Below are 20,245 nucleotides of genomic sequence, written 5' to 3'. Positions count from 1 at the left end.
CATTGTACTCCGTCACGGCGCCCCAACAGTCGTCTTAACTGACAGGGGAACCTCGTTTACGTCGGCACTCACGAGCGAGGTCCTTCGACTCAGTGGCACCACCCACCGCAAAACAACTGCCTATCATCCTCAAACTAATGGACTAACTGAGCGGCTTAACAAGACAATTGCCGACATGATTTCTATGTATGTAGACGACGATCATGGGAACTGGGACCGAATTCTGCCGTACATCACGTTCGCATACAACACTGCGCTTCAGGAAACCACGCGCTTCACTCCGTTTCATTTGGTCCATGGACGCGAACCTTTGACTATGCTGGATGCCATGCTTCTTCCGGATTCTGCTCCCTCCACTGTCGTGGGGGCTGACCAATTTATTCGTGACGCAGAAGCTGCACACCAACTTGCCCGACAGCGAATTCGGCACCAACAAGTACACGACGCCCAGCGCTACAACCTGCGACACCGAGAGGTGACTTACACACCCGGCGATCAAGTCTGGGTTTGGAGCCCAATACGGTTGCGAGGGCGCTCTGAAAAGCTTCTGTGCCGTTACTTTGGACCCTACGAGGGGCTCCGTCGCCTCAGCGCGGTGAACTACGAGGTGTTACCACAAGGCACTGTCCGCTCCTCTCGGCATCTGAAGTCTGAAATAGTTCACGTCGCCAGAATGAAGCCTTATTACAGTCGTTAAACAATTTTAGGGTTTAAACCAGAGCAGGAGACTCCCGTATAACTTGCCCCGCTTTTCTATTGCTCCCTTACGTTTGCGGCATCGGGTCGATGCCTCTTGGAAGGGGGGCAATGCCACACCGCTGCCCATCTTCTAGTGCCACCAAGTGGCCGAATGTCTTGGCGCGTGGCTGAGCGTCATCCTCGTCTCGCTCGAGTTTCGCTTGATTAAAAATGGCCAGCTCGGTTGTTGTGCTACTTGCTACGTGTGTTGGTGACAATATTTTTTGCAATCGACCCTCTACTGAGTCGAGAATGCTGAACGCAGGCGTTCTTTACAGCAGCGTAAATTGCTCATGGTACGTGTTTTTGTTTTTCGTTATGTGAAAACTAGCGAATTGTTTGTAATGATATAAAAATATATTGAAAACATGCTTCATGGAACCCCACTGGTGGATTACTACAGTGCATGATATTCTACAGGGTCAATATTTGGGCATTTATCATAGACATTCTTCATGCAGCAACCACAGAATTTGCTCCTTCAACAACTGCGACCCTTTCTGAGCAACCGACGACAACGAATACTTTGATGCCATCGACAAAAGGCGAGCCAGGTTTGAAATTTAGTCCATGCTTCAACTGGTGCTTGAAGAAATTGTCCTGCGCATTTTTTTGTTTTTTCGATATGTGAAGCTAGTTAACTACTAGGGTAGAAAGCCAAAAAACGTATTGACATTACAAGAGCACCTCAATCATATATTCTCATTTATTCTGTAATGAACGCTTCGCTAATGTAGGTCTGAAGGACTTCTTATAATGTTCTTTTTATAATGTGAAGGGGTACTTTTATTATTCAACGCACGCCTTATTTCCACCCGCATAAATAGCTCATGCTGCGGGTTTCGGCTTAGTTTCAACAAACATAGTAAGCTGTTCATAATATTATAAAAATATATCGAACATTCCTTCCTCTCCGTGCAGCAACCATAAGATCCGCTCCCTCAACAACTTCAGCAGTTCCTGAGGTACCGACAATAAAAAAAAACACGATGCCTTCGACGAAAGGCAAGCAAAGCTTTGAAATCCATCCGTGCTTCAAGTGGTGCCTGATAAAGTTTTCTATGGATTTTTTTTATTGCTTCCAGAAATAAACGTACTTTACTGTTAGTGCAAAATGGAGAAACAGGTTCAAATTGCAGGAGTCCCTAAATCATATATTCATGTTTTGCAATGGACATTGTGCTAATGTAGGCACGAGAAACCTCAAAGAAAGAAGAGAAATTTGCTACTGAGAGAGAGAGAGAGAGAGTGAAAGAAAGAATGTTTATTTGTCTAGCGGAATGAATATACAGCGCTTCGAGGGTTCGACCCCTAAGTTTGGGACCGTCGCCTCAGTTGGCCGGCGGCATTTTCGGCCAGTCGAAAGATTTCTTGTTGGGCTCTTGGGTCACTGATTAGAGAATGTCCAACTCACGCGTTGTTTCCGGCAGTATAAATCGCCATGCTTCGTTGTTTTTTTAAATAGTAAATAGTGAACTGTTTATAATAATATAGAACATATATTGAAAACTGCTTTCTGAATCTACATTGGCGAATTTCTCTGGATCAATACTTGGACACTAATATTAGACATCTCCGTGCAGCAACCACAAAATCCACTCCAACAACTTCAGCACGTCCTGAGGAACCGACGACAAATACTACGCCGATTAGTTCGACGAAAGGCAAGCCAGCTTTACAGTTTCATCCATGTTTCAAATTGTGCTTGAAAAAATTATCCTGTATATTTTTTGTTGTTTTCACAAAGAAACCTAGTTCTCTGCTAGGAGAGGAGCGAAAAACAAATGGTTCGGATACCATGTTTCGTTAATAATGTATTAATATTTTTACTATGGACACTTTACGTAAGTAGGGGAGGTCTAAAGTACTCCATAAAAAGAAAACATACCGGCCACAGAGTTGGGGATGCTCTACGCCCTAGTTGTTTTTAGCAGTAAAATGGTCATTCTACGTGTTTTCTTGCTTTGGAAAATGTAAACTGTTCGTCGTAAGAAAATTAGACGAACCCTTACGGTCCGCCTTGAAGTGTTTCACATGACAGCGACTCAGACATACACGTTATCGAAAATAATTAGCTGATTTCAATTATAATAGTCCACTCTCAATTGCAGCTGATTGACATGTTGGGCGCTGTTCCCAAACAATCATTGATGAAAATTCAGGAAACTGAACAAAGAGAAAGCCAAAGAGCGAAACTGAGCAAGGAAAGATATTTTCTACTCCTCTACCCTCTTTCATTGAACACTTCATGAGTGAACTTAGAAGAACAAAGCTCCAGCCGGATGATTACATGAAACACTTGAAATACATGGTATGCTTCAGCAAGAGGATACTTTGTTGCGCACGGCTTTCAACGATTATTTCAAATCGATATTTGCGCAGGATGACGGCTCATTTCCTTTTCCAAGAATTTAGCCCTCAATTCCGGAAATTTTCAAGACAGTTGCTTCCAAATTTATTCTAGAAACTTGTCATAATATTAGCCAGGACCAAATGAAATTTCCACTGCGGTTATGAAGCGTTATGCCGAGTAGTGTTCCAAGTATTTGTGCGTCTTGTTCAAGAAGTTATTAAACTAAGGCTCATTCTTAGATGTCTGCAGACTGGCCCAAAATGCACTTATTTATAAAACTGGATACCGAGTATCTTTTCTAAATTACGATCCGACAACACTGATCCACAAAGCATGCAAAGTCTTAGAACACATTATTCATAAGCATGTTGCGGACTGTCTTGAACAAAGCGAGTTTCTAATTTGTGCACACCACTGCTTTAATTGAGGCTTTTCCACTGCCCCCAGGTCACCACTATGCGACTTTACGCAGGCAGACAATGAAGGAACGCAGGCTGACGCCAGATTTCTAGATTTAAAAAAACAATTTGACATTGTTTCGCTTATCAAACTTGAACTAAAAGTGACATGTAGTAACAATAACTGAATGATGCAATAAAACAACTTTGTTAAACGTGTTTAGAAACCACATTTTTTTTCTTGCATATTTTGTACAGCTGCATTCCTGTGTTTCATTTTTACATCAGCTGTTGTTCTCCTAACATTTGAATCTCCCTTTTGTTGTTTCCAGCATTCATGCATTTTTTTATTGTGCGCTTACCCTCCTAAAGTCTTGTAAGAGATCACAGTATCAATCAATAAGTAAACAGAGAGCAAGCACCTTCCATCCCGCTCGTAAATGTGTAATACTTCGATACGAGTATCTACGTCCTCTACGAAGCGCCACACTTCTTTGCTAGCTGGAGCTGTCAAAAGGCCGTTGAAAGCCTAAAAGTAATTGCTCGTCGGTGTTGTCTTGGGAACATCAAGCACAGATTCTGGTGTGAAATAAACAAAAAAAAATCAGTCAGAATCAATACTTTAGCCAAAGGATGGTGGACGTCTTGAAATCATCCTTCCACGGTAGAGCTGCCATGGTAGACGTCGTCCGGCAACGGCGTGCATGATCAGGTAGCCATATCCGTTGCACAGTCGAACAGCTTGTCGTAGTCACTTGTCTCGGGCGAGAGGCCCGATGTTTTGCTTGTGGAAAAAGTAATTGATTATGTCTAATCCATTAGAAAAATAATTGAATTAACCGAAACTGTTTGAAAATGTGACAGTAATTGCAAAATTTAAAAATATATATATATTTTATTACAAGTAATCAATACACAATATGCGAAACTGCTTGGATAGTCTGGGACCACCGCGGCTACAGCCTCCAGCCGCAATCTTGGTTTGGTCGAGCGGTCGAGCGAGGAGGTCCATCCATGTGTGTTGATCCAAGTTCTGTAGCCCAGCAGGTCTCATAGGTGCTGCCTGCCGTTGCTAGCACTCACGGCATGCTTTCAAGTAATAAGCAGTGGCCGCAGGCAAAAGTGTCTATTAGTTCTTCTGGATCTTGTGCTATGTGCGCACAATCTCGAGATGCCCTATTGTCGGCTCATTGTAAAGCACCTGCAGAATTCCCTGCCCGAGGTTCTTTGGCACAACAAGAAGCTGCGCTGTCCTGTTGGGTGCGAAGTTCTTTGCGGGGGTATCATTGTCCAAGGCGAACTATGACATATGATTGCTGTACACAGCGGGAGGAGAACCGGTCTTTCCTTCTAGGTAATCCGCTATGGGGGGGGGGGGTCTCTCAACTCAGAATGCGAGTGCTGCTGCTATACAAAACCGCTAGCGCTTACCGCGGTCCCACGAAAGCGTCTTCGTCACCTTCTTTCGGCGGCGGTTTCGGCAGCACGTTAACGGGGGCGTGTGAGAAGCAGTCTGCGTACGAGTTCTTGCGGCCAGACTTGTTGACAACTGCGATGTCGAATTCCTGAAGACATAAGCTCCATCGAGCTTAGTGGCCGGTGTGGTCTTTCGAATTTAGCGAGACAGCAGAGCTCCATGGTGATCGGTAACTACCTTCAATCGTAGACCGGGAAGCTTGGCGTGATATGGTCCATAGGGCCACGAAGAGTCGGACACGACTGCACGACTGAACTGAACTGAAGGACAAAACTTCGACGTGGCCTTGTTAATCGCGAGGCACTCTTTTTAGGTCATCGAGTAGTTGGCTTCGGCTTTCGAGGGGGACCTGCTGTCGTAAGCAATAACGTTTTCCACACAGGCACTTCTCTGAACAAGGACCGCGTTTGAGCCCACGCTGGTTGAGTCGGTATGAATTTCAGTCTGGGCGCTTTCATCTAAGTACCCGAGGATAGGAAGAGGCTGTAGGCAGCACTTAAGTTGCACGGAGGCTTCCATTGGTAGCTCTTTCCATTAACATTGCACGTCAGCCTTTTTGTGTGCGGCCTCAAGCGCTTGGAGATACTGGAAAAGTTACTCCCAAATGGCCAATATTATGCGCCGAGTCCAAGGAATCGGCACACTGAATTCTTGTCATTTGGCTGTGGAAACTGCGCGAATGCAGCTTTTTTGTTTGGCCCTGAACGATCTTCGTCCTTGCTTACGATTTGGCCCACGAACAACAGCTCTTTGCAAGCGAAGGGGCTCTCCACTGATTTCAATGTTAGCCCTGACGACTTGATTTCATCGAGCAGTGTGCGAAGCCTTTGCAGGTGGTCTTCAGAGTTCGCAGAAAAGACAACGACGTCTTCCAAATATACTGGACATATCTGCCACTTCAAGGCTGCTAGCACATTATTAATTACTTTTTGCAACGTCGCTGGCGTGCAGCAGAAACGAGATGGCACCACGTTGAATTCCAAAAGGTCACTGGTGTGATGAACGCGGTCTTTTCGTAGTCGCCTCCGACAACCTCAACTAGCCTGTAGCTGCTTTTCAGATTTATTGATGAAAAATACTTTGCTTTGCATAGACGGTCCAATGTTACGTCAATGAAGAAAGGGTGTTAACATCCTTCTTCATTATGCTGTTCAAGCCGCGGTGCATTATCAGGACGGCATGACGAAGTTACCACCAGATATGCGGATCAGCTGGCCATCCCAAGTGGTCGTTACATTCCTCAGCTGGAAGGCGAACGGTCCACTCCTTACTGAGTAGTCGGCTTCTTTTCGTACTAACGCAGAAACCGTGCGACTGTCGACTGCTGCTTCAAGGTCACTTGTGCGCGTTTTTGCGTTACATTTGGTCTCGGTGTCCGTCCTCGGTTTCGACGTGTACTGAAGTCCTGGCTTAGGCAAGCTGTTGTGAGTTCGCTGTGCGCTAGCATCGCTGAAGTCTTGGCGCGTCATCGTCGAGGATGTTTTCCTTCGTCGACGACGATGAATGATCTTCGTTTTTTCTCCGTGAAGCAAGCTCACCTGCAAATGTTGCTCTCGTGAGTTACCCCGAGGAGGCGAGGGTAACTTCGCACAGAATTCTGGACGGCTATACAAATCGGGACGTGAACGGTGAAGGGGAACGTGACAGACGGCTTGGAGGTGCGAGCTCTCCTCTCCGCAGGGAGTCGTCGATTACCTTTAGTCGCATTCCAGGGCGGGTTGAGAGGCGTAGATAGCGAACTCATGCAGGCGAAATTATCTCTAAGGGCCGCGCTGGAGAATGCGACCTGCTTCTCTGCTATAGAAGCAGAGTAGGCGGTTGTTATTTCTCCTCGAATCGCATTCCCTGGGGCCTGAGCTTTGCTGATAGTCTTGGCGGTCGGGCCAAGGGCCGGAGTTCAGGAGGAATTTGCTCGCGTCAAGGAGGCTTAAATGGTCTCTTAGTAGCGCAGTACGGCTTAACGTGGCAGCATAGCTCATTGCTGTGGCATTGTGCGCAAAAGTTGTCACTTGATCAACGCCCAATGCTTGCTGGACTCCTCACTTATAACATCCGTGAGCGACGAAACCTGGAAACGGCAGGATTCGAAGCAATTATTCCCCGAGGACTTCACGAATTTAGACTCTTAGAGCCGCAGTTTATTGCAGATAACACATCTGTGCTGTTATCATCTGTTTCGGCTTGGTTTGGCTTGGCTGCCAGCTGCGACTGCGATAGTGGATCTGCAGCGCAAGTGTATAAAAGCGGAGTGCGAGAATAAACTAGGGGTCATTTTCGTCGCTTGGGAGCGCGGTGTCTGGACTGCTTTCTCGGGCAGCGTTCCGGCGCGGGTACAGCGGCGCCCCCCCCCCCCTGCCTGGGCTAGCACGACATGGTGTCAGAAGTGGCCATCTACGACATGATGTCAGAGGGTCAAGAATCTTCCCACTGAGCCAAGCACCTTCCATCCACGATGTCGAAGACGACTTCAATGCGGCTGCATGGACTGCAGCAACCGCCACCGCTGGCCTTTGACCGCACATCAGAGTGGCCGGCGTGGATCGAACATTTCGACGACTTCCGATATGCAACGGGACTCAACGAATGCTCCGGGGAGGCTCAGGTACGCACGCTGTTGTACACAATGGGGAGGCAAGCTCGTGACATATTCAAGACGTTTTCACTGTCTGACGAAGACGCCAAGAACTATGAAACCGTAAAGAAGAAGTTCGACGGGCACTTTGTAAAAGAGAGGAACATCGTGTACGAAAGCGCCTGTTTTCACAGACGCGTACAAATGCCAGAAGAGTCGGTAGACCAGTTCGTCACTGCGCTACACGGCTTGGCGGAACGTTGCGACTACGGTGAACTAAAAGAACGGATGCTCCGAGACAGACTGGTTGTCGGGCTCCGCGACGCAAAGCTCTCGAAAGCTTTGCAAATGGATTCTCAGCTCACGCTGGCTTCGGCGCTGTCGAAGGCTCGCTTAAAGGAAAGCGTCCAACAGCAGCAAAGTACTCTACGAGGACAACACAGCCATCAGTCACCGGAAATTCGGGACCAGGACCCCAATGTGGACGCGGTGGTTCAACAGACGTCTGCATGACAGGGACGTCTGCATGGGCAACGAAAGCCGGAGGTGCGGCAGCATGGGCAACGAACACCGGAGGTGCGGTGTCCTTTCTGCAGTGGCGACGCCCACCCCAGGACAATGTGCCCAGCCAGAGCTGCCAAGTGTCTTCACTGTGGCAAGAAGGGACATTTCGCAAAGGCCTGCTTGAAGAAAGCAACGGCTTCCGCTCAACGAAAGGTACGCGTTTCAGCGGTCAACCAGGAAACTGGAGAGACTTTCGTGGGACCAATAGATGCATGCAGAAAAGCGCGATTTGTTCAGGTGCGCATAAATTCTGTGCCCATTTTTGCTATGGTTGACTCAGGTGCTGAAGTGTCAGTATTACCATCAGCGTTTCCGGGATTACCGTGCCGACTGGTAAAAACCGATGAAATCTTGCAAGGTGCAGGAGGCAGTAAGCTTAACGTACTAGGCAAATTCGTAGCAGAGATCGCATGGAAAGAGAAAACAGTGTGTCAAACATGCTACGTTGTCAGTCCGTTACGCGACGTCCTTTTAGGATTACCTGCACTTGAGGTCTTAGGTATCGTGAAATTTGCAGACGCGGTCGTGTCGGGAAACCTGCAGTACGAGACGCGTTTTGCAGAAATGTTCCGCGGTCTAGGTACGATGCCAGGGCAGTACACCATCAGGCTACAAGCTGGCGCTATCCCGCATGCCATAAGCGCTCCACGCAGGGTACCAATTCCCCTGAGGGAGTCCCTGAAGCGCGAAATAGATAACATGAAGCGTTTATGCATAATCAGGAAAGTGGATCGGCCCACCGAATGGTGCGCCGGAATAGTTCCGGTAGTGAAGCCCTCAGGAGGCCTGAGAGTTTGCGTAGACCTCACTAAATTGAACAAATGCGTAGTTTGAGAGCGATTTACGTTACCAAATGTGGATCAAGCTCTAGGGTCACTGTCGGAAGGGAAATGGTTTTCAAAGCTCGATGCCAACTCAGGCGTCCACCAGGTGCGACTCAGTAAAGACTCGGAAGAGCTAACCACGTTTATAACACCCTTCGGTAGATACTGTTTCACGCGACTACCCTTTGGAACTACCTCCGCTCCGGAGTACTTCCAAAAGAGAATGTCTGAGATACTAGGTGGCTGCCGGGGGTCGTTAATCTCATGGACGATGTCCTAGTGTTTGGCGAAAGCAAAGCTCAACACGATGAGCGTTTAAGTAACGTGATCACACGCCTAGCAACGGCAAATGTGACATTAAACATAGAGAAATGCTTATTCGGGGTTAGGCAAGTGCGTTTTTTGGGTCACATTCTGAATGAGGAAGGTATTCATCCTGATCCAGCGAAAGTCAGTGCTATAAAAGATTTGAGAGCACCCAGAAACGTTACTGAGCTTAGAAGCATTTTGGGCATGGCGAATCATTTGGGCAGCTTCCTGCCACATTTAGCCCAAGTGACTGCTCCCATGCGTGTTCTTTTGCACAAGGATAGGGACTGGGTCTGGGACAGCAATCAGGAAAAAGCGTTCCAAGAACTCAAAGAGCTCATTTGTTCAGCGCAATGCATGGCTTTGTACGACGCTTCGCTACAAACCACTCTTTCAGCTGACGCATCGTCTTTCGGTCTCGGAGCAGTTTTGTTTCAAAAGCAAAAAGACGGGCAACGTAGACCAGTTGCATTCGCTTCTCGTTCGCTCACCAAAACCGAGCAACGGTACTCCCAGATCGAAAAGGAGGCGCTGGCGTTGACGTGGGCAGCGGAAAGGTTTGATGAGTATATACGTGGTCTGGAAGTTGTTTTTGAAACTTACCACAAGCCATTGGTGTCGCTGTTGGGTCACATGGCAATCGATGCTATGCCGCCAAGAATTCAACGTTTTCGTCTGCGCTTGATGTGATACAGTTTTTCTGTATTATATCTACCAGGCAAATCACTAACAACTGCTGATACTTTCACGTTCGCCGTTAGCTCGTACGAAAGTGGAAAGCTGTTTAACTGTCTCAGAGGTAACCGTTTACTCGAAAGCTTGTTTACTGGGTTTAGAAACAGGCGACGATTTCTTGAAAAGAGTAAAAGAAGGTCAAGCAAAAGACGAAGTTTGTCGAAGCTTGCGCACAGTGTGCAAAAAAGAGTGGCCCAGGAAACAAAATGTTCCCTGTTATCTTCTGCCATACTGGCAGGAACGTGCATGCATTACATTGGTGAACGGGTTTCTGCTCAAAGGTATGAGGCTTATCATTCCTCAGACCCTTCGCAAGGAAGCGCTAAGCAAACTGCATGACGGTCAGCAAGGCATCTCGCGATGCCGCAGTGTGGCTAAAGGTTCTGTCTGGTGGCCGGGACTTAGAAGTTAGCACTGAGATAGCGTCATTCGTGAAACAGTGCGGCGTTTGCGCGATGCATACGCCAGAACAGATCGAACAGATGATTGCATCGCCAACGCTCTCTTTTCCTTGGGAGAGAGTAGGGGTCGATCTGTTTCAAATTCAGGGACGGCAATATCTTGTCGTAGTAGACTATCTTTCGCGACACCCAGAGATTGCCATTCTTCCGTCAACAAAGTCTGCTACCGTGATAAGCCGAATGAAAAGCATTTTTGCGAGACATGGCATTCCCAAGTGTGTGGTGACCGACAATGGTCCCCAATTTGTCAGTGCCGAGTTCGAGAAATTTGCAAAACTGTATGGCTTCCGTCATGTCACCTCGAGTCCGAGGCACCCCCGGGGATACGGGGAAGTCGAACGTATGGTAAAGAAGGTTAAGGATCCCATTCTAAAATCGGACGACCCTTATTTAGCCTTGCTGGCTTATAGGGCCACGCCTGGTGTTTTGAACGTCATCCCAGCGGAGATACTGATGGGTAGAAGGCTTAGGACGAGAGTCCCAATGCTGCCTTCGCACCGCAATCCGGGACAATGCTGTCTGCAAGAAGCGGCAGCCAAGGACCGTAAAGTCAGAAAGGAGCAAAGCCGCCACTTCGACCGACGTCACCGGTCTAAAAATCTCCCAAAGCTGGAAGCAGGTGATGTGGTGTGGGTGAATGATCTCCGTACCAAAGGTACAGTGCTCGGAGCAGCACCACAGCCGCGTTCATACCGTGTTCAAACGGAAAACGGGGTTGAAGTCCGTCGAAACAGGAGAATGCTTAACCGTCTCCCAAAAGACCGCGTAGATAGTGGGAACTACGAATTTCCGGATAGTCAGGAACAGCCCAGTAGGGCCGGATTGGTAACTGGAGTAGACAACCAATTTGACGAAGCTCCGGAAGCTTTGGTGCCTCTAACTCAGACGGAGACTGACGGTGGCAATTCTCAAGCTAGAATTGTAACTGCGACCAGATTTGGCAGAGTTGTTCGCAAACCCATAAGGCTGGGCGTGGACGACTGATGCTTGGAGTGACTGTGTTCTGTCTTGTTTTCTTGGGTGTGTTCCAATGTTATTTTGAAGTGTATGCATGTAAAGTTAATAGTGCTTGAAAGGGGGATGTGCTGTTATCATCTGTTTCGGCTTGGCTTGGCTTGGCTGGCAGCTGCGACTGCGATAGTGGATCTGCGGCGCAAGTGTATAAAAGCGGAGTGCGAGAATAAACTGGGGGTCATTTTCGCCGATTGGGAGCGCGGTGTCTGGACTGCTTTCTCGGGCAGCGTTCCGGCGCAGGTGCAGCGGCGCCCCCCCCCCCCCCCCCCCCTGCCTGGGCTAAGAGGCCACGGTTGCAATGTCGAGCCACCGCGTGTAGGGTCCGCTTTACTGAGGAACCTTCTCTTTTGAATCTGGCGACGGTTTGGGGTGGGTTTTTCGCAAGGCATAGAAAAGTACATTTTTGACGTCTCTGATAAGAAATTCACTTTGTTTTGCTCAGTCATTCGGGGTCTGAGCGGCGGAATAGGCTCTTCATTTATTTAGCCTAATTTTAGGACGGACACATTTGGGACCTGAATCTTGATTTGGAGAAGCAATTCCGCTCTTTTTTTCTGGAAGACACTTGAGAAAGCATCAGAAGGTCTTCCTTAAATATGTCCCAATCCTTGAGAAAAATCTCATGGTTTTCGAACCACACTCGCGCAGATCCTTGAGGTGCAAATAGACTTCCCTCAAATGTGTGACTTGTTGCACGCGTTCAATCTTGCCACACGGTTGAAGAGGTCAAACCATTCCTCCTCATCTTCATCTGGCTAGCCGTGGAACTGGGGGGGGGGGGGGGGGGCGGGGACCACAAGGCTCCACCAACATGACAGGATGTGTCTCTTGTGCTGGTTGCGTCTCCAGGATAATGGTCCTCTTGACTGGCTTCAACACCTCCACCAGATGCCACGAGCACTAGTGCTGACAAGGTCATTCAGGCGAGAAACAAAGAGACCAGTGCTGCATTGAATTTCTTTATTGGGCTTACTTGCGCCAACAAAAAATAAAGAAATAAGCGGCGTTGAAAGCAGTCATCGTGCTCGTTGGTCGTCGGACTATGAATGCCTGTTGCATTCGTCAGTGCTCCATTTAAAGTGCTTGAACAACCGTCTAGATAACCGGCCAAAGGAATTTGGAAACGTTTCGAACAACACTGAAGCAGTTGTGCTTCGCTGTATTCACTCGGCAACAACCTCGTTGCATCTTGCGCTAGAATAAATGTGATAAAGGTGCGTCTCATGACAGTGAGCATGAGCAAGGCCGTTCCATGAGCTACAACCACGGTACAAGCACGGCCGCGCGCTGGCGGCTCTTGAAAACAGCACAAATAAATTTTGCAATGCTTCGCGGCAATATGTTGAAAAGCTGCTTAATGAAACCACAGTGGCCTCATTACCACAGGATTAATCTTTGGTCGTTCCCTCAACAACTGCGGCTCTTCCTGAGATCCCGAGGACACAGAAATTGCCGATACTTTTGACAAAATCAGGCTACTTTTGATATTCTGGAAATATTTGAAATCGAGCCTTGAAAAATATACCTGCGCATTTTTTGTTGTTGTGATAAGAACATCTAATTCACTAGAACGGAAAAAACCGGGAAGGATTCAAAATACAGGAATCCTTCAATCCGATATTTATTCTTTAAAATGTACCGTTTTCGCCAAAACTAACGAGGCTGCGTGCTCGTCTTCTCAGTCGGGGAGAGAGAATTAGTTTCACTTCTGAAGCTGTAAATCCATGCAAAGTAAAGGCGAGCTCCTGTCCTCACTTATTAACAAGTTGTGGTTCTCTGGGAGTCACTACTGGTGTTGGATTTATAATACAAGCGAGAAAAAAATTCAAGGGTACTGTGTAATCTACACTGCAGAAAGGCGAAAGCCGGAGCGTACCTGCTGCACACTGTGCATCACGTTTGCTCTCATTAAAATTATCAACTAAATTTATCGTAACTATCATTAATACTGTCATCATTGTCATTATCACTAATTGCAGCATCATTATTATTGCTGCTACCATCCTCACGGTATACAAGGAGAATGATGATGTGCGCTTCACGCTCCTGGGTGTGTGCAGTTGGTTAAAGCGCTCTGGGGCGTTCGATTCCCGGTGGAGGCAGGATTGTTATTTTTCTAATGACGGCATCAGGATGATTGACAAGTGACTCATAAGAGCACAGATGCAATGAACAGATCTAACGTAGAGACCCCTATCCCCCCCCCCCCCCCCCCAGAAAAAAAAAACGCAGCCTGGTTACTATTGATAAAGATGGTACGTTCTGCAAACGTTGTTCTACGGTCTGGGTTATAAGGAATAGATATGGGCCACTCAAACATTTTCAGAGCATGGGTTGTTTTCCGCAATATTACTAGCGCAATCTGCGTTTCGCTTTCTCTCAAAAATTTAAATGATTCGTCATAATGTAGAAAGCAAATTGGGAAGCTCTATTACAGAACTACAGTGGCGTACTACTATAGGAACATCCTTGGCAATTGTTTTATAATTCTCGGAGCAGCACGGAACACCATTCACGTGCTCAATAACTGGAGTATTTGCTGAGGAGCCGAACACGCAGAAACGGCCAATTACGTTTACGGAAGGCAAACCAGCTTAGAATTTTAGCGAGACATCAAATGACGCCCTCAACATTTGTGCCGTGCACTTTCTCGTAATCGGATAAAAGCAGAAAGCATTCAGTCAGACTTTAAAAAATTAATTTTTATTCACTTCATTTACTTATAATTTGCTTGGATAAGTTACTCAGTGCACGAACACCCCATAAGATTTAGAAAATAGCGCACTGCCCAATTGTTGCAATTATAGGCGGGATTTGTGAATTTATAGCGTATTAAAATGTACATGTCTCTCCCGGAATTTCATAGCGTATTTGCTAAATAAACAATACCATCTAAACAGCGGGTTGTGGCTGTGAGAAACTCTAATGTGTAGATTAGTGCAAATGGGAATAAAAAACGTTTAGGGAGACATTAGGGAGACACTTAATCTGCGTCGTTCAGAATATGACGCGAGAGCATTTCGCATGTATTCTCACGGCCGCAATCTTTTTATTTTTTTTTTTTTACTTTTAATATTTTAAACCAATATTTAGCACCAGCAAATATCGGATTTTCATCGAGAGCACTTTAATGCTTTTGAAAGCGTTTTTATTTTGTCAATTATTGTAATTAAATAAATCATCTATTACGCACTCGACAGGTTCTTTATTAGCGTCATTATTCATTGCCTTGCTAAGCAACTCGGGGGATGAACTGCAAATAATGATTGATGACCTAGACAGGAAAAGTAGAAAGGTAGGCTTGAAAATCAATATGCAAAAGACTAAGGTAATGATCAACAGCCTCGGGAAGGAACAGCAGTTTACATTAGGTAGCGAAATACTAGAAGTAGTAGGCGAATATGTCTACTTAGGACAGGTAGTAACCGCAGATCCGGACCACGAAAAGGAAATAACAAGAAGAATAAGATTGGGATGGAGCGCATTTGGCAAGCACTCGCAGATTATGACTAGCAGCTTACCGGTATAGCTCGAGAGGAAAGTATACAACAGTTGCATCTTACCTGTGCTCACCTATGGGGCTGAAACGTGGAGGCTAACCAAGAGAGTTCTACTTAAGTTGAGGACAACCCAGAGGGCTATGGAACGAAAAATGGTAGGGGTAACATTAAGAGATGAAAGCGTGCAGAATGGGTCAGAGAAATAACTCAAGTTACCGACATTCTAGTAGAAATTAAGAAGAAGAAATGGGCATGGGCAGGACATGTAGTGCGAAGAGAGGATAACCGATGGTCGCTGAGGGTAACAAACTGGATTCCAAGGGAAGGACAGCGTAGCAGGGGGCGGCAGAAAGTTAGGTTGGCAGATGAGATTAAGAAGTTCGCAGGGGTCAAGTGGATGCAGCTTGCACAGAACCGGGTTAAGTGGAGAAATATGGGAGAGGCCTTCGCCCTGCAGTGGGTATAATCAGGCTGATGATGATGATTCATTACCTTTTCCTTTTGAGCATTTTGATACCGTTGCTTTTGGTTTATGTACGAAATTTAGTAATCAAATATTTGCAATGATTTCACTAACACTTCGCAGCCTATCACGTACCAATCGGTCATCAGTCACTAGCACTTCAAACTACTATTATCGAATTTCTAACGGCACCTTCTGCTGTTTCCCCCTCACATAGCCGTATACTTGAGCGAGCAGTATAAACTCTCGCTTAATATGCTTGAGTGGTTTACCTTTGAAGGTTACATTTAACAGTTCATATGTTATTTCAGACGAATCTCCGACGGCGGCTGGCATTCCTTCGGATTCAACCAAAGGTGCACCATCCACACTGCCTGCGTCACAGTGCAATCGAGGCTACTTTGAATGCCAAGATGGCGCCACCTGCATACCAGCAGTTTTGTTCTGTGACGGTGTTCCTGATTGTCCCGATGGCCATGACGAAACCTGCGGTACTACAACCTCTATAGTTTAAACCGAATATATATTTCGAATTGAAAACAATAAATTTGGTTCGAACAGGGATTTGAGGGGAAAAAAAGCATTTTGCACTAAACAAAACCATTATATTTGAGACACCGCGAGGCTCGCTCCCTCTTAAAAATATCGGCATTCACGTTGGTAGTTATTATCAATGCATCGGCAGAAAAAGCGGCTCAGATAGTCAAGAATGAAGTATTAACTATAAGCAAATAAGAGGTTGGCTATTATGGGATAAATGGACGATATTCTAACATGGAGAGGATAATTACTGCCGCTTCAACAGGAGGCGTTTGTTTAAAATGACAGGCAAGGTCAATTCACCAGAGAAGTTTTAGCATTAACTGGATCTAATGCTCAAATACCTCGCCACCCTTTCACACGCCCCTTCTCCTTCCAGCCGTAATACCTTGTGAGCCGTGAGATCAAATTGTACATTTTCGTCACCAGGGAGATTTTTTCTTTGGGTCTTGTGTGCGCATCGGCGTAGCAAAATTTATGCCTTCCACTGCTTCTTGTTAACTTCTATGTCGAAGATAAGAAACGAGGCCGGCTAACTCGATAACGATAAAACGGCGAAATGAAAATGCTATGGATACAAATTAAAAATAGGGTGTATAAACGATTGCGATAGCAAACTTTCGAAGACATTTCCGCGACCCATGCAGTCACCGCTGCTGTCTAAGTCGCTAACATAAGGAACAATGGATACATATGAGCACTGCTGCAGAGCGACCACTGCAACTGCTCGTGCAGATGTAGCATTGTTTAACCAATGGTTCTCTCTCCCACAGCTCAAAAACAGAAACATAAACACAATGTCGCCGAAACAGGTCGCTGCACAGGCCTATTGTGCTAGTACAATTTTACGCTCGGAGCACACCGAAAAGAACGTTCATGTGTTATACTGATATGCAAACACTACTTAGGGACATTTTGGCGGAGATGTATGGTTTATTTACCTTATTAGATTCCGCTACGTATCAGGAGTCATTAGATATTTTATTTTAGATCTTTGATGTGCTTTATGGTCTCATAATTTTAGCGATTATCTAGTGACCCAGAGAAACAAAAAAAAAAAACATTAACACTTCACGTCAAAATTTTGCTTAGTGTAATCACTACAGAACTGCATTTTTCAGTTCAGAGTTTGCAATAAAAGCTCCACTGCATTCTTAAGTGTGGCTCTCTAAAGTTTTGCAAGTGCAGAACGTAATGCAATTGTTGAGTTTTATGCTTGCTATTACTTTTTACGTTGGCAACCATAGACCAACTGACTTGGGCTCAAATTCCAGGCAACAACACATTTGCGTGCGAGGAAGACGAGTTCTTCTGTGCCAATCGCTCACCGAGTGCCTGTCTCCCTCGTTCCTTGCTCTGCGATGGACGCGAAGACTGCTCCGATGGCTCAGATGAGGTCATGTGCCGCGGTAAGCAAACTGCGTCATACTTTACTGCAAGAACTTGCGTGAGAGCTGTACGGTGGTGAATCTCTGTTTCCCCCAACTTAATTAAATGAGTTTTCCCGAAAATTGTGACTAATACTACAAACGAAAAACAGCGTAAGAAGAAAGCAGAGGAGTAAAGTTCATCCAGAAAGAACTGCTGATCGGCAGTGCTTTAGCATAACAATGCTATGTTGACTTATAATCTGGTTTTGGCCTTTCGTCGTAGAGGAACCTCAGAGAGAAGAAAGGAAACAAATTCTTGCCACACAATTGTGGTGCTAAAACAGTACTTTTTCTTGCCGCTGCTTTAGACGGCCCGGACAACGCAGCCGTATGAAAGTCGCTGTCGTATGAAAGTGCGAGCGCCTCGCAATGCTTTTTGGACGGCGTTTTGCTTGCTTACTTTCGCCTATGCTCTAGCCAGGCGGTAAAAGATGCGAGCACAATTGCAAGTACTAGCCCACTGTTGAACGCTTGGTTGGTTTTATTCGACCCCTTACAAGCGCAAGAGTGTCATCTGACGACCATAGGGCAGGTCACATTTCACAACATTAAACTGTGATTGATGTGACTGAACACACTTGGTATTCTCAAGCGCTCACAATGTTGGAGCCCACATGCTGACATGTCCCGCGCCTCACCTATAAGGCCGGCATGTCTAGCTGTTTTAAAGAAATAATGTCAAGGGGTGTTTTGTTACGGCTCATAACAAATTGCTATTTAGGATTACTGTATGCTGCAGATAATGTTCAAGGAAGGCTATTCGGATAGAAATAAAAATTTCTGACCCAGCGATTTGCAAATGAAGAAAATAATTCTCCCCCTCGTACCAAGCAAGAACAGAATAAACTACGAGTAATCTGACATGCCAAGACACCACTCAGAAGTATCCAGAGTGGATATCGATGAAGTTAAGCCGGGAATGCTGGAAAATACCAGATAATAGGACGTCACAAACTATCTCAAGGAGAATGAGGGAATCTGGTAAGATTTTTTTTTTTCCAAATAACGTACGGGGGAAAACGTTTAGGTTAGTTTCTCGCGCAATCTTATTCCTAGTTTAGAGAAAATGCGCGTTTTCCAGCAGTACGAGAGGGCATGTTGATGGAGAATCTGGGAAGAATGCGCGTGCTTTGTGTACAGTTTGTTAAGGACGAAAGTAATTGGAAAAACATCAGGCATCTTAAGTTGTGCGAGCAACGACACACACAAGACAGGGTACAGGATTGCGCTCGTCCTGTACCCCGTCTTGTGTGTGTCTTTGTTCGGGCAACTTAAGATGTCTGAAGTACTGGACCAACTAAGCCGACAACACATATCTTACTTAAACAATTGGAAAACATTCCAGGTGTTTTTTGAATGTAATAACTGTCAACGAAGTAGGTAGCATTTGGAGTGAATAGTGAGATACAGTAAGGGAAAACTTCTGTTATTACCGATTCATGTTATAGATATATCATTCAATGTGCAGCTTGCTTTTCCAGCAAAGTTGCATTTTCTTATTGGTGTAGATTTCTTGGTGTGCGAAAGTCAGTGAGTCGAAATCTAATGCACGACGGGTGCTTTGCAGTTACTGTGATCATAGAGAGCTATCTTGCGTTCAGTGGCGCTCGGATTGCTATTAACAACAGGAACAATGCATTTTTAGCAAAGTATTTCATTTTGCCTTTCTTTTTACGAGAAGCATTGTATGATATCTCCGTAGCCTTGCAATTTTGATTTGGTACCCACATTTCTATACAGAAGAAATTGACAGTCTCCTGTTGTCTTTGCGCAGTCTGCAGGCTGCCCAGATTTTGTTGCTTTCGTAGAGATTCAGTTCAGTTTATTGGTTTGGTCGTGTCCGACTCTTCGTGACCCTATGAACCATATCACGCCACGCTTTCCGGTCTCTCACTATCTTCCTAACATCACATAACTTCATCTGCAGCGCCTCGAGGATGCCATCTAACCATCCCGTTTGCTGCATACCCCTTCTCCGGTGACCCTCTACCTTTCCCAACATCAAATCTTTCTCCAGCGACTCCTATCTTCTCATCAGATGACCGAAGTAGCTGAGCTTTAAGTTTAGAATTTGACCCTCCAATGAACAATGAGGGTTTATGGTCGACATTATTGTTACGGTGACGTACTTAATGTAACAGCACTGGGATGGGCTGAACTCGACGCCGAGACTTCAGTAGCAATGCAGTGTCCACTCTGTCAGCGTCGTTCTCTTTCTCAACGCTTTGTCGTGCCCGTGCTCCTCGGTCGTTGTCTTCGTCAGTGAGCACATCACTTTGGTCCCGCGTTTCCAGGTAATACTACCCCCCTCGGCAAAAGACAACGTCCCGGTGCGTATTAGGCGTGCGATGTGGAGGGGGAGTAATATGGCTTTAGGCGGGCGACATGTACGATTTCGGAAGTGGGTGTAGCAGTAGGTGACTTTGGGTGGAGCGGTGAAATCTCATAGGTCACGTCGGTCGCTGGGCGTAGTACACGGTAAGGACCTGTGTAGTGGGGCAGAAGTTTTTGACACAACCCCACACGGCGGCACGGAAGCCAGAGCAACACCAGAGATCCGGGAGGATAGTGCACTTCGCGGTGGTGAGCATCGTAGCGGCGTTTTTGAGCTTATTGAGAGATGGTGAGATTGTGACGAGCAATATGGCGAGCAACGTCGGCTCGGGCGATGGTATCGCGGGCATATGTTGTGACGGGGCCAGCGGCGGGAAGCAAAGTGTCGAAGGGCAGTAAGGGGTCTCTTCCAAAGAGAAGATAGAATGGAGAGTACCCAGCAGTGTCATGACGCGAAGAGTTATATGCAAAGGTGACAAATGGCAGACTAATATCCCAGTCACGATGACTGTCGGATACGTACATTGCGAGCA

At 46.2% G+C, this 20,245-nt stretch overlaps 1 protein-coding gene across 1 annotated transcript in view; it reads left to right on the top strand.

Annotated features, from left to right (window-relative positions):
* LOC146193385 (MAM and LDL-receptor class A domain-containing protein 1-like) overlaps positions 1-20,245 on the top strand; it is a 131,061-nt gene that overhangs the window by 103,621 nt on the left and 7,195 nt on the right. The window contains exons 24-27 of the mRNA XM_084600535.1: positions 12,295-12,368; positions 13,425-13,495; positions 15,720-15,899; positions 17,223-17,357. Coding sequence (XP_084456661.1) covers positions 12,295-12,368; positions 13,425-13,495; positions 15,720-15,899; positions 17,223-17,357 — 460 coding nt within the window. The remainder of the gene's footprint in view (positions 1-12,294; positions 12,369-13,424; positions 13,496-15,719; positions 15,900-17,222; positions 17,358-20,245) is intronic.

Source organism: Amblyomma maculatum, chromosome 4 (genome assembly GCF_055883805.1).
Source record: "Amblyomma maculatum isolate TAMU_Amacu chromosome 4, ASM5588380v1, whole genome shotgun sequence".
In the NCBI taxonomy this organism is placed as follows: domain Eukaryota; kingdom Metazoa; phylum Arthropoda; class Arachnida; order Ixodida; family Ixodidae; genus Amblyomma; species Amblyomma maculatum.
Note: the sequence above shows the minus strand (reverse complement) of the source record. Positions and strands in the feature narration are given on the sequence as shown.